The 20,557-nt window shown below is 23.3% G+C and overlaps 8 protein-coding genes across 8 annotated transcripts in view; 3 read left to right on the forward strand and 5 right to left on the reverse strand.

Annotated features, from left to right (window-relative positions):
* Positions 1 to 97: 97 nt before the first annotated feature.
* cand_005390 (ATP-binding domain 1 family protein) lies at positions 98 to 1,091 on the reverse strand (the record flags this gene model as incomplete). The annotated part of the gene is made up of 2 exons (XM_067210780.1): positions 98 to 233; positions 301 to 1,091. The coding sequence occupies 2 exons, from the start codon at positions 1,089 to 1,091 to the stop codon at positions 98 to 100; spliced, it is 927 nt and encodes a 308-aa protein (XP_067067306.1).
* Positions 1,092 to 1,387: 296 nt separating this feature from the next.
* Positions 1,388 to 3,066, reverse strand: cand_005400 (uncharacterized protein; the record flags this gene model as incomplete). Its single annotated transcript, XM_067210781.1, has 3 exons — positions 1,388 to 1,513; positions 1,602 to 2,820; positions 2,909 to 3,066. 3 exons carry the CDS (start codon positions 3,064 to 3,066, stop codon positions 1,388 to 1,390), a joined length of 1,503 nt encoding a protein of 500 aa, XP_067067307.1.
* A 778-nt stretch (positions 3,067 to 3,844) lies between these two features.
* cand_005410 (uncharacterized protein) lies at positions 3,845 to 5,369 on the forward strand (the record flags this gene model as incomplete). The annotated part of the gene is made up of 2 exons (XM_067210782.1): positions 3,845 to 5,051; positions 5,134 to 5,369. 2 exons carry the CDS (start codon positions 3,845 to 3,847, stop codon positions 5,367 to 5,369), a joined length of 1,443 nt encoding a protein of 480 aa, XP_067067308.1.
* Positions 5,370 to 5,442: 73 nt separating this feature from the next.
* Positions 5,443 to 5,907, reverse strand: cand_005420 (uncharacterized protein; the record flags this gene model as incomplete). The annotated part of the gene is made up of 1 exon (XM_067210783.1): positions 5,443 to 5,907. The coding sequence occupies one exon, from the start codon at positions 5,905 to 5,907 to the stop codon at positions 5,443 to 5,445; it is 465 nt and encodes a 154-aa protein (XP_067067309.1).
* A 2,605-nt stretch (positions 5,908 to 8,512) lies between these two features.
* Positions 8,513 to 15,571, reverse strand: cand_005430 (uncharacterized protein; the record flags this gene model as incomplete). The annotated part of the gene is made up of 1 exon (XM_067210784.1): positions 8,513 to 15,571. One exon carries the CDS (start codon positions 15,569 to 15,571, stop codon positions 8,513 to 8,515), a length of 7,059 nt encoding a protein of 2,352 aa, XP_067067310.1.
* A 571-nt stretch (positions 15,572 to 16,142) lies between these two features.
* cand_005440 (uncharacterized protein) lies at positions 16,143 to 17,305 on the forward strand (the record flags this gene model as incomplete). Its single annotated transcript, XM_067210785.1, has 4 exons — positions 16,143 to 16,295; positions 16,352 to 16,807; positions 16,879 to 16,938; positions 17,291 to 17,305. 4 exons carry the CDS (start codon positions 16,143 to 16,145, stop codon positions 17,303 to 17,305), a joined length of 684 nt encoding a protein of 227 aa, XP_067067311.1.
* cand_005450 (uncharacterized protein) lies at positions 17,007 to 19,424 on the reverse strand (the record flags this gene model as incomplete). Its single annotated transcript, XM_067210786.1, has 1 exon — positions 17,007 to 19,424. One exon carries the CDS (start codon positions 19,422 to 19,424, stop codon positions 17,007 to 17,009), a length of 2,418 nt encoding a protein of 805 aa, XP_067067312.1.
* Positions 19,425 to 20,361: 937 nt separating this feature from the next.
* Positions 20,362 to 20,557, forward strand: part of cand_005460 (uncharacterized protein) — a gene marked incomplete at both ends in the record, with an annotated part of 1,292 nt that continues 1,096 nt past the window's right edge. The window contains one exon of the mRNA XM_067210787.1: positions 20,362 to 20,439. Coding sequence (XP_067067313.1) covers positions 20,362 to 20,439 — 78 coding nt within the window. The remainder of the gene's footprint in view (positions 20,440 to 20,557) is intronic.

Genomic DNA, 20,557 nt, shown 5'->3' on the forward strand with positions numbered 1-20,557 from the left:
TTTATTCTTTTAAATATTTTTATAAATTGTTATATATAATAGAGAAAAAAAGAAGATATTGGACTACAGATAACTTCCCAAATTTATTTTAAATACATTATTCATCTATATTTAAAATATTATCAATTAGGTTCTCTTGTATTGTGCCAATTAATTCCTCATTTGGAATCATATTTGGATTATCATCAAGCCCTAATGCTGAATATTCTACATACTCATATAACATGGAAAATCTAAAGAATTATAATGACAGTAATATCATTAATTTCATCTAAATATTATTTATTAATATAGACTTACCCATTAGCTTTATCAATAAGTTGTAATAATAATAATACAGAATTCTTTTCATTAATATCTACAGGTATAAATTGCATTATAGTCGAATCTTCAATTAGATTTGCAAGTTCCCTTTGAAATAATTGGAATTTTAATGCCATTGGATGATTACCTTGAGCTGAATGATTCTCCCAATATTTTAATAGTTGATTTAAATCCTGAACTTCTACAAAATATTCTAATCTAAAAGGTAAATCATCCCTTATAGTATTTAATAAGTCTATTTTTGAAAATACATTTAGATATGGTAATTCTAGAGACATTTGAGCTGATAAAGATACTAAAAGTGATGATATATAATTTGTAGGAGAACTTAATAAAGTACAATCAATAAGATGAATAACTGTTAAACGTATATCTAACATTTCAAATAAATCATTTAAAATATCTTTAAGAGAGATATTATGTGTATATAACTCTACTTGTCCTGGTATATCGATCAATAAATATCGTCCCTTATCTTTTTTTTTATTAATTTCTTCTATTAACCAATCAACATTAACTTTCAAATATTCCATTGCATATATTAAAGCACCATTAGGACCTAATTTATATTCTTCCATTATTTGATCCAAAGTTATTAAATCTCTAATATCAATATCTGGAATATATGGGATATTCTCATTAGCTGGATCTATATTTAAAACTAAATGAGGACGACCTAATGCTTCACACATTTGATGCATTCCATTAATAAAAGTAGTCTTTCCTGCACCAGGAGGACCTACTACAATCTGTCCAAAAATAGCCATATTATATTATTTTATTAAAAAAAAAAATGAAAAAGTAGATAATGGAATTTTTAAGAATTATAATTACCGGGGAATATTAGGAGACTTGTCAAAATTAGATACCCTTTAAAAGATGTAATATTACTATACCGCCTATTATTAAGTTATTTTTAACTATTACATGTATTTACCGCTTAAATTATATATTTGGGACAGTCTAAACTTTATTATTTAAAGTAATATAATATAATATTAATATATATTAGAGAATTCCAAACCTTTAGATATATTTATCTCATTATTTTAAATCAAAATATTTATATGTCCTGAGTAGCTATAACTGTAGCATTAATAATTTTTTGAGAATCTTTAATTATATATTTATTCTTGTTATAAACTACTATGGCTTGAGTAGCCTGTCTACATGTTGGGCATAAACCAACCTAGAATTATATTAAAAAAAAGGGAAATTATAAATGTATATATTAATTTGAAAGAGTTATATATGTATTATATATTATAGAACATTACCCTATAAAATTCTCTTAATGCACACTTTGTACATAATCCACCATGACCACAAGCTAGAAATACAGCCTCTACTTTATTATCATAACAGATCATACATGATAAATCAAATATTTCATCATTATTAGATTGATCTCTTTTTTCTAAGTTTATTTCCTCTGTTGAATATTTATCTTCATTCCAATTATCTGATTTACTTGTAATAGAATTACATGGTGATGTACAACACATTGTTGATATATTAAATGTTATTTCATCTGAATATGAATAAGGATATTTTGCTTCTATTGTATGAAAAATTCCAGTTCCTTTCTTATTCAGAGTTACACTTGATCCTATTATATATGGACATTTAGATTTTTTTACCATTTTTATTGTATTTGTAATTAATTGGTTCTCATTTATTTCATTAGATATAGTTCTACCTTCTAAAAAACTTTGAGAAATAAAAGCAGAAAATATTGTAACAAAAACTTGAGTACAAATTAATGATATATGCCATAATCTAAAAGTATAATTTATTGGTATGAAAGGAAATGATAAAATCTCTTTATTATCTTTAAGAATTATTCCTTGATTAAGATATTCTGCAAGATCAATACATGTAATAAGAATAAATGTTGCTAAACCCCCAAAATAGAGTCCTACAATTGTTAGTAATCTATCAGAAATCCCAAATAAACAAAATACTGTAGAAAAAGCAAATATTGTTCCACACCAAAACCAACAAGGCCAAAAAACTATCCACCATGAAGGTATATGATGAAATTTTTGGGCTATAGAAACTATATTTTCATGATAATAAGATTGAGAAGTCCAAATCATATTATTATCAATTTTATTATAATAATTTTGTTCTGCAGTTATTCTTAAAAATATCTGAAAACAAAGTAATCCAATCCAAATATCTACAAATAAAAATCTAAGAATAATCCAAGGACATCTTAAGGAATTTGAGCAACTAGTACAAATAACTTGAAAAGTTATAATTATAAACATTAATGCTAAAGGAATCATTAAACTTGGAAATCCAAAACATATATTTAGACACATAAGAGTTAAACTTATTCCTCTTACCAATAAACCTGAAATATGGATTAATCTTATTAATATATCATTCATTAAACACCAATTTAAAGTAGACTTTAAAATATTTAAGCCCATTATTACCACTATAAAATCAAAGAGTATAGGAGGTAGAAATGCAAGAATCCAAATAATCCTGAATATTAAAAAAAAAGAAATTTTAATAATTTATGTCTTTATATTTTATTAATTTATTATTATTAATATAATATTATAAAACTTACTTTGTTTTAATTGAAAATATAGATAAAGTTGCTACTAATAAAACAGTAATAAGCCAACTTATTTGTTCCCATAATATTCCTATAGATGCTTTATTAATTGTACCACTAGTATTATTTCGGTAATCTAAACTTGGAAGAAGAATTGCAACATTATACATCAATGAATTGTATTAGTATTATTATATTAACAAAACTTGAAGAAAATTTATGATATGATTCATAAAAGAGTATAAAAAATTCGAAGGTTACCAAGAGTATTAAATTATATAATCCTGAATATTTTAATATTTTATCTTTATTTCTTAATAGAAACTTTAAAATTGCAAAATATTAAATATTAAATTAAGCTGCACTCAATATTTAAATAGTTTTTACTTCAAACTCTTCTTAAAATTAATAGAATATAAAATTAATGAACTTAAAATTTATTTATATGATCCAAATAATATTTGAAAATCTCAGATTGTTTAAGTGATATATCTTTATTATAAATAAATATTGAATTTTGTAGATTATTAGTTTAAGAATCTTGATAATTAATATTAGATTAATAATCAAGTAAAATTGAAATCTTTATTTTTCTCTTATTTACCAAAATAGTTTATATAATTATTTAATATTTTAAATATTTATTTTTTTTCTATTTCTTTTTTTCCTTTTTTTTTTTAAAATTTAAGTTTATTAAATACTAATAATTAATTACAAATCTAGCAAAGTGCTCGAACTATAGAAATATTATTAAAAAATTAGATATAAAACTTAACATATAATAAATAAGCAATATATTATATAAATTTAAAAGTGAGAATTTATGTTTAAGATCAAATTAGATATACTTGAGAAGTATTCCAAAAATAAATAATATTAAACACACTTTCCGCGTAACTTAATAGAATAAATAAAAATATTTAATATATTCTTAATTTTGCTTTGAAAATGGATTCTCCTGTTTTAAAAAAAAAGGCAAAACTAAACTTTGAATCTACAAATCCTATATCTAATTCTAAAAGTGTTTTATCTCATATCTTCCTTCATCCCTGTATAGAGGAGAAAGATTTGGATATAGAAAATAATAAAGGATTTAATCCAGATTTCGCTCATCACTTTTTTATTGAAAATGAGCAAATCCCTATATTAGAAAATCATGAAACTTATATCCATATATTTTATTCATGTAATTGGTTTGATATTTATGTAGATATCCAAGTAATTCCAATAGAAAATAAGAAATATGAAATAACAAATGTTGATGAAAATATTGAAAAATATCGTGAAAAACTTCTAAATATACTTAAAAATGTTCCTTTTGAAGGTAATTTTTGTTCATATGAAGAATTTATTTATAGGCTTAAAAATATCCCATTCGATACCCCCCCTGGAGACATATCTACAAATTTACCATGCAGAGACGGAATTATTGAAGTTATGAGAATAGATCTTGCTAATATTAATAAATTAAATTGGCCTATATATAATAATAATAATATCAAACATCCAATTGTAAAAAACTTTAGTATTCTCCATAGAAGAATGGAATGGTTTTTACATTGGTATATAGAGTCCGCTTCTTCTATTGATCAAGAAGATCGTTGGATTGTATGGTTACCTTATTTTAAACATAATTCTTCATATTTAGCTACTGGATTAATGACTACATATAGTTTTTTTGCAATTCCTAAAATACGTTTAAGGATTTCACAATTTTTAATTTTACCCCAATTTCAAGGACAAGGTATTGGACTTCAAATTTTAAAACATATTTATAATATTGCATTACAAGATGATAATATTATGGAGATTACAATAGAAGATCCTGCACCTTCAATGATACAACTTAGAGATATTTTAAATATTCAATTAATTCTTGATAATAAATTAATAAGTAATAAATTTCTTCAACCACTTGACACACAAAAACTTTTAGAAATACTTGAAACAACTGAAAAAACAAATAAATGCTTAAAACAAATTACTTTAAGTTGTTTTAATAATATCACTTGGAATGATCTTAAAGTAAAGATTCATTCTTGTACTAAAGAATCTCCAAGGCAAATAGAAAGAATTCTTCTTTTTTTAGCATTTGCTAGATTTATGAAAGATCCATTACCCCCTTTAAATGTAAATTCTACAATAATTTCAATTCGTGGATTAAGAATTAAAAAATGTAAGTTTACTTTATATATTTCAAAATTGATATTTATTTGCTTTTTTTTTTTTTTTTTTAGATATTACTCAAAAAGAAAATATTAATGAAATGGATACTGATGAAGTAGATACTCAAATACAACAAAAAATTAATAGACTCTTCAGAATAGCAGTAAAACATAAACTACTTGCAGATAATGCCGAATATTTACTTAATTTGTCACAAGCTGAAATGTTACAGAATTTGGATAATTTATGGAATAAATTGTACAGTAGCTTTTATATATCTATCAAGAAAATAAGATCTTTAAGTTAAACTCTTTTTGTTGAAAGTAACCTATAACTAATATTTGTAAATTATTCAATTATTAAAATTTCTTATTAATATTTTATGGAGAAGAAATATTATCAAGAGTATGTGTATAATAATCTCCATCCCTTGAATATAAATCATGTGAATAACTAATTTTATCATTCCTAATATTATATGCTGCAACGATTTCTTGTTGTCTATATGTAATATATGTAAATATTCCTATAGCTGAAAATATAATTAACCAAAATAACATCTTGTTAACAAGATATATAATCATCATTACAAAAAATATTACACTCATGGCAACAAGTCCATTATAAATCTTTCTTAGAAACATTTTTCTTTCAAGCCGAGAAGAATAACTAGTGAAATTTTCTGTTGTATTCACAAATTGTCCACTTTTATAACCTATACTTTCTAAATTCATTTGCCTTTCTGCTAACTGCTGCAAATTACTTCTTGATTTATCTAATGTCTGATAAACTTGTTCTTGTACAGCAGCAACATATTCAGGATCATATATATACTGTTCAGCCATACTATATTTTTTTTCTACTTTTACTAGTTCTCTATTTAATAAAATTCTTTTATTTTTTTAATATTATTTTACACACACGCATACACACATTTAATTACAAGCTGTATTTTTTAAGTACATATATTGATGCATACCACTAAAAAGAGACATATCATAGAGCGCCTATAGAGTATCTCTAAAAGGTATTACAAACTTATAAAACCTTTAATAGATCTATATATATATTAAATAATTGAGAATTAAATAAAGATCATTTAAGATTAGAATTTAGTACTTTAAAATGTGAACATCTTGAATTTTTTTTTTGATCTAATTGGATTATATATTTATACATTAGGTACTCCAAAAATTATATCAATAATATTCTTATTATTAAGTTACATTATATAGTTGACTTTTTTTCTTATAATTTTGCATAATAACAATTAGTTACATTATTATGACACTTTATACCTTTTTTGTGAATATATTATATATTAAAGGCTAGCTGTAAAATTACAATAAATACTTAGATTTAGTCAATATATACTTACTAGGTAAAGATTATAAATATAATGAAGTCTTATTTAGATATATTTTTGAAGCTAGTACAAAATAATATTTTGAACATCTTAGAGTTTATGAGAAGTTAATACTTAAAATATTTATTAATTGGGAAATAGTAGAACTATAATATATAAACTTTTTGTTGTAGGTATTTATGTATGTAATATAATAGTAAATAAAAATATTTTTGTATAGATTTTTGATGTATATAGAGATTAAATAATAGTAATAACAAATTTGGTTACTTTATAAATTAATGTAATTTAACATTATATTAAGAAATAGTAAATTTGAAAATAAGAGGTTTTCCCAATATTTATTTATTGATCATTTATATATAGTAATAATATGTGAAAATGTTTTATACTATTAACATAACTTTTCTTTTGGTTTATTTATTTATTAAAGTTTTGTTATAATTACATTAATTATAAAAATATTACAGAAAATTATTAAAAAGGTTATTTAGTAAAAATTCATAAAATAATTAGGGTAATTTCTAAAAAATCTAAATATTTTATTAGAGAAGTTGAAATAATTGAATAAGAATAAAAATAGAAGTTTGCATTAAGTAAATATTTAATTATTAATGTCTAGTTTATATAAAATTTATGAGAATAAAAAAATAAATTATTTTATTAATAGGAATTATACTATAGTAAATATTTAAAATATATTTATTTATTAAATGAAAGAGAAATACTAGTGAAATATTATTTACAAATTCAGGATCTCTAAAAGAAGAAAAATGAATAAAAAAAGAAAATATTGAAATACAGTATATATAGATAAATTTATGATTTTTAAATTAATGAGATAAGTTTTTAGTAATATAAAATTATTTATATGATGAAAAAATATATTACAAATATAAAAGTTAAGGAATTTGTATTAATATTAAAAATTTTATAATAAAGCAAGTATTCTATATTTTATAGCTTTGAAAGTAATTTTTAGTGATAATAATAATACAAAATTAATAATTTTATATATAGAATATAGATATATAGTTTTATTTTCAAATATTGATAACTTTGATGAAATCTTTCAAATTATAAATGAGTGAATGGATTTTAATTTTTTTTTTTAAATTATACTAATATATTATTATATGTTGATAATATATTTAATTTATTATTTATTTATGATTTTAGTAAGTATTTAATTATTAAAATGTGTTTATATTATTTATAGAATAATATAAAGCTGATAAATAATAGAAAAGAGAAAGATATGTATTATTTAAAATAAATTTAATAAAAACAAAAGATTTCCTTACTTGATAAGATACTCAAGTAATTTATTTTAATTATAAATACGATAATCGTATTATTAATTCAATATAATATTAAGATTTGATTATTAATTATAGTTTACTAATAAATATAAGATTAATTTATTGGGCAAATTAGAAATATTTTATTTTATTTTAATAATTTGGACAATATAGATATTAATAATATAAAGTGATTTTATATTTTTCAGTTAAAATAGCTAAAATTAGAATTACTGTAACAATAAAATATCAAGAAGTTATACATAGAAATGTTATTGATATTTAGAAATATTAGAACGATTATATGATTTCAAACAAATGATAATTATCCTAGGAAATAAGAAATAAGTTATCAATAATATATTTCAAAAATAATATTGGTAATATATATTATATAAATGTGATAATGTATTTTTGGCTAGTTTAAAAAACTTAGATTATCTCTTAAGGTCTGGAAGTAATATTACGATATAAATTTAGTAATAGATAAAAATGTTGAATAATTTTGTGTAGATCATTGATATAATCATATAGAATTTAATATGGATTAGAATATATAGTTAAGCTATGATAAGATTCATTTAAACACTAATTCAAAATATGAATACCATAACATAAGATTTGTAATATAATAAAAGAAATTTCATTTATATTCCTCACATAATATTTTTTTTTATTAATTTTACTTAATAGTGAAATACTTAATACATAAAATTATAATGTAAATAAATGACTAGTATACATTAAGTAGAAATTATCAAGTTATAAATGTATTTATATACATTAATTTATTAAACTCTCAAGCTGAGTAACTATAGATTTGAGTATTTGCAATTCTTTACTACAAGTTGACTCCATACTTTCAAGAATTTTATTTGGATTATCAGACTTATCTTTAACATTAACAACACTATGAATAGACTCCATACAAGTTCTTATAATATCAGAAAGTTGATCTTCATGATTGAAAAGAGTTAAATTATTCTTATCAACATGCTCCAATTTATCTAGTGAAATTTGATATATTCCATTACAAGATAACCATAGTATATTTGCACAACTAGTGATAATCATAATAATATCTTGTAAATAATGTTTTTCAATTAATAGTGTTTTATAATTGTCATCTTTTAAAGGTTTTACAAGATTATTAATGCATATTGATATACACTTTGCTAAATTATTCTTTCTTTTCTGTAATGTAATAAATTCAAAAGGAGGAAAATTTTCTTTGCATTTGTCTATATCTTGTCCAAATTTTATTTGCTTTGGAATTAGATACTCATTTTGCATTATGATAATATCTTGTATATCAGTATCTAACCACAATATACATGAAAACATTAATGTATAGATTAATTTAAAATCATTTTTCACAATAAAAATATTTTGTGACAAATTTAGAAGAATTTGAGTACATTTGTTATGTAACATTCCAATTATTATATCCTTTGTATTATCTGAATATTCTTTGTATAATTTCTTTTGGTTTAAACCTCTTACTATCTTTGAAGCAGTCATAATAAGTGGGTTTAGCAAAGGAATTAACAGAGATAAGAGTTCACTTCCATATTCATTAGGTTGTAAGGGGTCACTCATAGTCCAAGTTGATCTTCTAGATTGTAAAGAAAATGTTATATGTTTGATAGTATTATCTAAAATTGCATTAAAAAATGCTTCAAATTTTGTGATCCATTTTCCAATAATAAGTAATGCTTCTTTAGAACCATATCCACCTAAAATATTATCAGGTAAAACTCCCTTTTCAGTAATTTGATAAATTAACGAAAAAAAAGAAAATAACATATCTGATTGTTGTGTGTATCTATAAATACTAGCACAATTAGTTTCCATTAATTCATCTGGTAATAATTGTGAGATAGATTTAATAAAATCTTGGCAATTATCTAATAAAATGTCTACATTTAACAAATAATCAATATAATTGGTTTCTAACAATCTTCTTAAAAATATAGGAGACATATTTAACCAAAAGGCAGTAATATGATTCCATAATGAAATAATATTTATAGAAAATTTTCCAATTTTCTGAGATATTTGAAGTAATTTTAAAAAAATTTGTATATGTCTATCTCCATTATAATAAGGTACCAAATATTTTACTTGGAAATCTTCTATCATAATTTTGTCTTTATATTGATGTATCTGTGCATATATCAAAAATAGAGAATAAACTGAAAAATAAAAATAGTTATCTACATTCTCTATTCCGGCTAATAAATCTGGATAAAATAATTTTGATTTATAATTATTCTTTATATTATTTAAAGGGATTCTATTTTCAAATTTATCTCCCAAATTTCCAGTTCCAGCATTTGAAATAGATTCAAAAGGGTTATATATCCAGCATATGGATTTAGAATTTAAATTGTGGGGAAGGATCCAATTCAAATTTAATTTTGGTATATTATCTTCAGATATTAGTTGGAAGTTATCTAGATTACTTATTAAAGTAGAAATAAACTTTTGGAAACTTATTGAATTTTGTTTTGTAGACTTTACCCATATATCTGGCCAAATATGCTGTAATAATAAATTTGAGCTTGAATCTGATAAATTTTTAAATTCGTGTATCCAATCTAGGGCTATACAACTTGTAAATAAAAACATTAAGGTACTTTTCCATTCTAAAGGAAGTTTAGGAAGAGTTTCAAGATCACACAGTAATTCAATAATATTTTTGCAGCAATCCTGAATAATTGTTATTGTACTATTTGATTGTTTTATATTATTGACATTAATCCCATTAAAAGATATATTCCCTATGCTAGCGAGCCTAGAAGAGTCAATATTTTGTAATAATGTTAAAAAGGATTGGGAAAATATTGATAAAATTGCAGTAGATATTGGAATTGGACTTTTTTGAAGAAATGAAATATTTAAATAAGGTCTACATAATTCAATTAGGGACTGTAATGTAAAATTAATATTTGGCATAGTATCTTTTGTTTTATAATCATTACTTCTAAGAAGAGATCTCCCACTATAATGCTGTAAGAGTAATCCAAAAAATTGAACGTACTCACTAAGTAACGTATGACAACACATTGTATGAATAGATGGGCTACAAATTCCAGAAAATTCATTATCTATGACAAATTGAGGTAATTTAGAATACATAGACTTGCCAAAATATGTCATACAAGCTAATAATTTCGGGGAAGTAAAAAATGGTATAAATGTGTTTAACAGTAGGGATATTTGGTCATCAGCTAATTCCAAATCATCTAACAAAGTTTGTCCAACATTAAATAATACAGCAAGTATATCAAATGGTTCAGTAACTGTTGATCCAGTACGAGAAGGAAATAGGAATATGCGATTAAGAATCTGTAGATTGTGAGCATTCATTAACCAATACGATTCACCAGTCTCAAATTTGTTATTTTCAAGAGATCCGCAGTAAGTTAAATAAGTATTTGTAACTTCAGATACTATGAAGATCTCAATAGAATGAATATGGATTAACAATGTAACATGAAGATAATGGCACCATCTGTATTCTAGGGGAATCCAATTTACTGGTGTTGCAAGTCTCTCTTTTAAAATTGAGTATCTAGAATGCCAATAATTAAGTATTAATCTAATTGTAAAATCAACAGTTTGAGGAATTTTTAAAAGGTTTACAACAAGTCTCAAACATACATAATATAATTCCATTTGTGTTAATATTGTAAAATCAGTAGTAGGATCTTTAATTTTATTTTCACTTGGTTGAAGTAAAGGAATTTGAGGAGGATTTGATGTAAGACTAATAATAGCAAGTAAAGGAAAAAGTCCATCATTACATACTAATGGACCTGCATAAATCTCCTCGTAAGATTTAGTGCTAAGAGAAGATATATTATTTAAATCAGGAGATAAGTATTCATTAATAGTAGGTACATCTGTAACTATATCCAAATATAATCCTAACATTAAAGGTACTGCAGTTGCAGATGAGTCTCTTTTTAAAAGTCCATTGCAAATAATATAATTCTGCTCAAGTCCTATATTTAAAATATGAACGATTAAAGATCTAATACTTGTAAGATGAAATCTTGATAATTTTTCATAGTGAAATGATTTATTCAGCTGAAATACAGGAGCTAAATTCTGTAAATATCCATTGAGGATATGATCATTAATATTTGAAGATATGAATAATGGTGAATTTATCTCTGAATTTCTTAAATTTAGCCATAGAGATAAGTCATAGGATTCTATTAAAGCATTTCGATGAAGATTCCAATATAATTCTAGTTGAGAATTTATAGGTAATAAGGACTTGGATGAACACCCCAAAAAGTTATATTGTAATTTTGTAGATGAGTATAAGGAATCTATTTCAGTAATTTCTTCCCAAAAAATAGCTTGCTCATCAGAAACCAGAGAAGTTCTAGTTATAGATCCTACCTCTGTTTCTACTGGAGTTAGAGCATATGGAGAAGCCCAAATAGACAAGAAGGAAGAAGAAAATTCTGAAACGAAACTTTCGATTGAAAATGGAAATTTATCATTAGATGGATTTATTAAAATATGATTTAAACAAGACTTTACTTGTAATAAAAGAGAAGGGGAATAGTGAAATATAGCTGAAATCCCTTGATAATCTCGAATTATAAGCTGATACAGAATATATACCATACTTTTAAGAATATCTTCATCAACTCCAGTAATAAAATATTCCAACAAAGCTCCCTTATAATGAAAAGTATTTGGTAAATTTGAAGAGTCAGATAGAGGAGGTAGATTTAATTGTTGGTCAATTGGAATCAAAGCACTATTTGCATAAGCTAAGGTATCCAAAGTTTGCATTGAATTAGAATCAAATTCAGTATCCTTTGATTGAATATTAGTAGAATTTGCTAAATATTGATGATGTAATATAGACTTATAATGCCTAACCCAAGATATAAATATATAATCTCTTTGAAACAAAATTCGTAATAAATCAAGGCCTACACTGGCAGTCTGAATTTGTAATAAGGTACAAGGATCACTTGAAGATCCTTTTAAAAATATCAAATGAGGTTGCCTATGTAGAGTTATAAGATGCATTACTTGGTGATAAGTAGGCGAATCTATTGATAATAAGCAACGGAATAACCAAATAGTAGCTTCAGAGTTATCCCTAGATTGTTCAATATTTTGTGGAAGAGGATGACATAGAATAAATCTCATATATTTGAGAATAAGAGTTGAAAGACGCCAATATCTAATTGAAGGAAGATTATCTAATGAATCTAGAATAGGAAGGATTTCTGAAAGTACCCAACGAAGTAGAGGAAGTTGGAAAGAGTAATTAGAATCCTTTGGACTATTTAAATTTTCAATATTCATTTGGATTTTAATTTGTTCTATTTGGGAATTTCTAAATAATAATGTTAAAATACAACTTAAAATTTTAATTGCAAATTCTCCATAATCCTTTACATGTTGGATTGCAAATTGAAGAGTTCTAGAAAGTTGATTAATTTTTTGACTTATTATTTGTAACATTTGGCGAGCTTGAATATGTATTAATCCCATTGAAAAAGCATCTAAACATCCACTATAAAGTGAGTATAAAAGTTGCTGATTTTCGAATAATCCATTGTCGGATGAATCTCTAAATAATGAAATTAAGACATCTACAATTAATTTATCACCATTTAAGTTTATTACAGGATTTAATAAGACATTTGGAGGAGGATGACTCAATAATAAGCGATTTGAAAATCCTGATGTAATAATTCTAAGAACTGAGCCACATAAAGTATGGAATATATTTGAAGAATCTAATCCACTCCCATTCCATATACTGACATTTGCTGGAGTTAGGTTAGGATCTTCAAGAGCTAAAAGTGGTGCTCCAAGGTATATCTGAATACCAGGAAGCTTTTTTGATATTACCTTAGCTAAAAATTGGATTATAGAGGGGAGATGAAACCAAATATTTGAAGGTTGATTTTGTAAAAGGTGAGATATTTGTTGGCCCAAAGAATAATGCCCAACAGTCATTATTGTTCCAGCTAAATTTAATAAATCTATAAAAAGTTCTAATAGTATTGGAGACATAGAGAGTATTGAAGTATCCTTTCCAATCTCATTATATGAAGAATACATACTGAGAGTTGGAAACATTTCAATACAACTTGAAAGTATTTTAGAAGCTCCCCAACTTGAAGGTGGATATCTTCTACATAGGACATCCAAACAACATATAATAGGGCTTAATATAGATGTAATTCCTTTATTTTCAGATGAATTAGAACGTTTTTGTTCTGATCTATTAGAAACCCCTCCTGATGTTCCTTTATCCATTAAAACTCTTCTTTGAAGTTGTAATATGCGTGACCACTGTATTGGATCAACAATAGGGTTAAATGCTGCCAAATAAAAATCATAGATAACCTGAAGAAAAATCAGATTTACAGGTTCTAAAGGATGTAGACGTGGCATCAGATTTAATTGAATATGATCAAAAACTTTCCAATGAGTAATTCCAAGAAAACGCTTTTGAGAGTTTTTTCCAAAAATCCCATTAATCGAAAAAGCTGCAAATTTACCAAGTTGAGTATCTTCATCCCAAAATGCACTTAAATATGATTTATCTAATGTTAAGGATAAATCAGAATCTGAAGATGTTGCCTTATGATCTTGTAATAACTTATGTATCAAAGGATTCTTACATATAAATAAATTTTGTTTATTAGATTTAAGAAGTCTCTTTGTAGAGAAATACCATTCAATTGAATTATATAAAGAATTTGGACGTGATTCAGGAATATCGGATCTAGTCCATCTTTGGGCTACTGTATCAAATGATACAATAATAATAAATAAAATCTTCATAGATAAAGATAAACTAGAATTATCTTTAGATTCATTCCAAGAATCATAATCAGCTGCTGTAGGCCTATTTGTTAAAAAGCTTGGATGCATCTTTGCTATATTAGGAATTAATTCCATCATAGATTCTATTTCTTCTAATTTTGGATGAAAACGGGCCAATAATAAAGCTATTGTATCAGTCAATCTATTAATTATATCTTTATAATGTGATCTCATAGTATTATTAACTTCTATATCTAATGGTATATCAGCCATTGCTGACTGAGATTCAGCTTTATTCTGTACTGGTCCTAATCTACCAGCAGCTTGAATACAATGAAATATTGAATTAACTACATTAATTATAAACCCACCCATTAAAATTTTAGCACATCCATATACGCATAAAGGATTGCATTGACTTGTAAAAATTGTTGAGACAATATTTGAATTAGAGTGAGATGGAGAAGTTAAATTAGAGTTAGATTCAGGTGAATTGTCACATAATACACCAAGAATCAAACTTGTATGAATATTTCTAGCCATTTCATATATAATAAGTAATAAAAATTTTCTTTCACGATAAAATAACTCCGTAATTGTATATGGAAGATTTATTGTATCTATTGAACCATCCTGTTGTTTTAGTAAAGGATCCATTATAGCCAAATTCAAAAATCCAAATACTTCCAATTGATGAAGAGAAAGTTCTACAGAAATGTCTTCACACATACGAATTATAGAGGGATTCATCAAAATCTCATATGTAGAAGGAAATGAAGATTTAATCAATGGCTCAAAAGAAGAGCTCACATTTGTTAATGTAATTGATGTATCGCGAGGTATTGCATAAAATGGATTATTAAGATATTGATTATATTCATCAATAAATATTATACACTCATTATAGGAATCCCACCAACTATCAGATTCTTCTGGATGAGTTGATAATACTACACGAAATGGACCATAATAAAATTTCTCAAATAATCCTGTTCCCCAAACTGGTTTTATATCTTCCCACATATATTAAATGACCCTTTATATTAATTAAAATGGTCAATTCTTATTATTATTATTAGAAGTGGGGACTATAAGACTTTATCTTTATTTAGTAATTCTATATATAACTTCTATTATTAGAGAAAAATCACCAAAAAATTATTTGACCGCCTGCGGTCAAAACAACAAAAATTCCTATATTTTATATATTAAAAAAAAAAAAATACTTATACATAATATATCTTGGTTATTTTAATACATAATTATTGTCTCAGATAAATAAATAAACCATTTATACCTTAATTTATGGATCACTAATTTTTTTTATATATATTTATTCTATTTATAAAGTATTTAAGAGATTTAGAATATATAATTATTAGTGAAATAATATATTATCTCAAAATACACCTTAAAAATATCTAAAAACTATTATTATAATTAACTATAATAATTATAAATATGTATTATTTATTAATTTATTATAATATAATATTAATGAAATTATTATTAACAGCCGCTTATAATCATACTATATTAGTTTTTAATTGTTGTTAATATTATAATACTTTATATTTAATATAATTAATTAGAAATGACTCAAAATGACTTATTTAAATTAGTTGAGATTTATGATGAAGATATATTAACAGATGTATTGGAACACAGAAGTAATGTAGAATTAAATATTAAAGATGAAGATGGTAGAACTATTTTACATAATGCAGTTTCTAAAAATAATATTGAAGTAAGTTATATTTCACTAATGTAATAAGATGTTATTAATATTATTGTTTTTTTAAGTTGGTAAAACTTCTTATTAATAAAGGAGTTGATGCAAATACATGTGATGACAATGGTTGGACACCTTTACATTCATCATGTTCTAGTGGATTAGAAGAAATTACAATATATTTATTAAGTAGAGGAGCTAATTGTCATATTACTAATAACTCAGGTTGTACCCCATTACATTATGCAGCTTCAAAGGGATATGAAGATATAGTTAATATATTAGTTAATAAATGTCATGATATTATAGATTATAAAGATAACTATAATAGAAGTGCTATCTTTTTATCAGCTTGTTCAGGGAAATTAAATTGTTTTAAATTACTTCTTGAAAAGTCAGCAGATATTAATGGGAATGAAAAATATTCAAATGATACAATTCTGCATGTTGCAGTGAATGGACTTCATGAAGATATTGCATATATTATTGCAACAAAACAACCGGAAATGATATTTGCAAAGAATAATGTATGTTTAAATTAAAGAAGCTTTAGAAATTCCTTAATTTGTTATAAATTTATACTTTTTTTATAATTTAGGAAGGAAAAGTACCTCTTGATTATGCATCTAAGAAGTTTAGTGAAAGATTATTGCAATTAGTAAGTGAACAAGATAAATCTCATCTTTAAAATTGAAGATATGACTATAATAAAAAAAATATAAATATTTAATCACCACTGCACTCTAATGAGCAATATGTAAAGTTTTGTATAAGCTTTTCTAATGATATATCATTATCAATAACTGGATAATTTTCATTAAAATAAAAGGAATTATCATATTTTAAGTCTTCAGGTTTTAAAATATTAATTTCTCTTTTTAACCACTTACATCTCATAGTATAAATATTGTAAAATGTTTCAAAACTATCTCTTATAATATCTGGTACTTCATATTTATTAACCAATTCAACAATGTATTCTATTTTATTCATATCTATATTATCTATAGAAAGAATCATATTAGCTAATAAAATATAAATTAATTTCACACCTGTACTTGATATATTATTTAATATAAATGATTCCATATAATCCAAGATTGATGATTTCAAAGCAATAAATTCGTTAATTTGAGGTTTTTTAATTAATATCTCAGTTATATTAAGTAGTATTTCAATTGTATCATCATAATAAACCTTTGTACTTTTTAAGACAAATCTTGAATGTCTATAATTTAAACAGTTAATAATTATATCATTTACTAAATTAGAAAATACATTACAATAATGGATATGATTAATACAAATATTATTTATAATAATATTAATTGCATTGCAACAAGAAAGAATAATATTTGGACCAGATATACAATATAATTTAAAAGAATTATTATCTTGATTATAAAATATTATTTTATAAAACCATTCATTAATTAAATTTAAAAATTGAAGAGATTTAAATAATTTAATATCTACTATATTAATCATATCTATCATAATTTTAATTGTTAATTCAATTTTCCAATTACTCATTATTGAATAATCTTTTATTGAACTTTGTATCATATTCAATAATTCATTATGTATTAATGAATAAGAATATATTTTTAATCCATCAACCTTAATAAATCCAATAATATAATTGATCATTGTAGATTCTTGTAAATTATATAGAGAACATAAATTATCAAAATTATTTTGAAAATATACAAGTATCTTTATAAATATATGGAAATATTTTTGTAATATTAAATTATTATCTTCATGAATATATGCTAAATGATCATCTCCATTATATTTATTATATTCATCATTTTCTGAATCAGAAGATGTCTCACAAGGTATAAGAGTTATCTCTCGATCTAAATAATGAATTTCCGACATGTTAACATCATCTTTAATAGGTCCATATTTTATAAGTAAATTTGGATTATAATTTGTACTTATATTTCTATATTCTCCCACATATATTTTATTTATTAACAATGGTAATAATTGAATTAATTGAACTAATATTAAAGAATTCATTTGAATTTCAAAGCTACATATAGGTTTATTTAAAATAAAATATAGTAATTTCTGTAAATTATAAATTAAATATATATCAATATATTTTTTAATATTAAAATTTAAACATATTATATTTATAATCTTAAGATATTTTAAAAAATTATCACCATACTTTATATTCATATATTTAAATTTCATATAATTCTGAATACAAATATTTATTTTATTTCTAATGTTAATGATAAAATTCTCAAAATATTTTATGGTAATATCATCATTTATATTCTTAATAATGCTGCAAATAAAATCCAAACCTAGATCTGAAAATATTCTTGATTTATTCATAATTATTTTAAATAATAATTGAAAAATTAAAGTGATTCTACTTTCAGCTTTTCTTTTATTATGTTTAATAATTAATTTGGAGTTACTATCTAATCCAAAATTAAATAAAACTTTATAAATATTCTTATTTGTTATAATCTCTTTATAATATAATAAAGTTAAATATTCAGATTCATTATTATATAAATATTTATTCATAACTTCTTCTTCAAATTCAAAGATAATTTCGGAAATTACATAACACCATTGACATATATTTATAGATTTCGATATAAAATTAATAAAATATCTTTGTACATATCTTGTTTCATTAGGTAAATATTTCATATATATTTTTAAAGAATCTACTTTAACTGAAAATAATTCAAAAAACTTTGGAAATTCAAGTAAATTACATAATAATATAAATTTTGTACATTTCTCTTTAGATTCTAATATTATCCATTTATCTACATCTAACGATGGTTTTATAATACTCCAAAATTTCTCTTCATTATTATTTTCCTGTATAATTTCTCTTATAGATGAATCTGATAATATTATAGATATTAAATCACCTACACATATACTAGATGTTAACTTATCTAAAGCTGGAAATAAAAAGTCCTCAATTAATTTTATTTTATCTTCATTAGAAATAGTCTTAATATATTTCTTAAATTCTTCAATTACTTCAGGAGGTAAATAATAAGATTCACTTAAATTAGACAATAAGAGACCTTTTAAATAATCTAAAAAATTCAAGGTATCATTTTGATGAAAATGATACTTTTTAGACTTATTAATCATTTTTTAATAATATTAAAATATTTCCGAATCTTACCCCTCTCCCCCTTTCCCCCTTCCTTTCTCATTAATATTTTAATACAAATTTGTTAGATGCCTTATTAATTAGCGCGATTACATTTTCTGATGCACCAAAAGATATTACTCCAAAAAGAGGAAAAAGAAAATTTTAATATCCTCTTTATTATTAATATAGGTTCTAAGTTTAGAATTTATTTTTTTTATAAAAGATAATTATTCTGAAGTAATTTAAATATAATGATATTATTAGTTAATAAATACCACTCTTTTTTTCTTTGATGCAATAAGCACTATTATACTTTATTGTTATTTGATAATATTCCTTACAAATTTGAATATATATTTGGAAATGTTCTCTTCTTTTAAATTTCTTGTTTATATTTATCATTTTATTAAGTTTAATTGATATTATCAAACTTATTTGATCATCTCCAACTCCTGTAATTAATAAATAACAAACCACTTGTTCTTGTATCTGTAGTGGATAATACAAAACTTGTCTAAATAAGTATCGTTGCAGACGTTTTGATAAGAGGAGATAATTAATATTGGTATCTTACCAAGATAGAATATCAATAAGAACTAATGTTGGAATTACTGTAAATGTAGATAAAAGTTAGGATCTATTAAATATTTAAGCTTTGAAACTATTGTATTACCAGGGGGTTATAATTCTCAAAAATATACTAATTATGAAGTTATATATAGTATTATCAAAAGAAATATAAATAAAGGGGATATTATCACTACTATTTGTGGTACACCTGTATGAGTATTATATTCCAGGAGGCTTTTTAGATAAGGATAACCAAGTTATTGGATATTCGGGAACACAAGAAGTATTTATTAGAAAATATAATAATACAAGGTTATAAATTCAGGCTAAAATAGTCACATTATTATTTCTATATGGTCTAGAATGTCATTTGAATTTACTTTTAAAGTTCTTGGAGTTGTTTTTAGTCAAGAAGTTGCAAGTAGAGTTACAAGTAGAGTTGTAAGTGAAATAGTTTATTTATAATTACATGAATTAAAAGAAATCTATTGACTTATTAAATATTTACATGTATTATTATTATTATAGTAAAATATCAATCTTTTTTTTTTTTTTTTTT

The sequence above is a fragment of the Cryptosporidium andersoni genome (genome assembly GCF_001865355.1).
Source record: "Cryptosporidium andersoni isolate 30847 chromosome Unknown contig_38, whole genome shotgun sequence".
NCBI classification, from domain to species: domain Eukaryota; phylum Apicomplexa; class Conoidasida; order Eucoccidiorida; family Cryptosporidiidae; genus Cryptosporidium; species Cryptosporidium andersoni.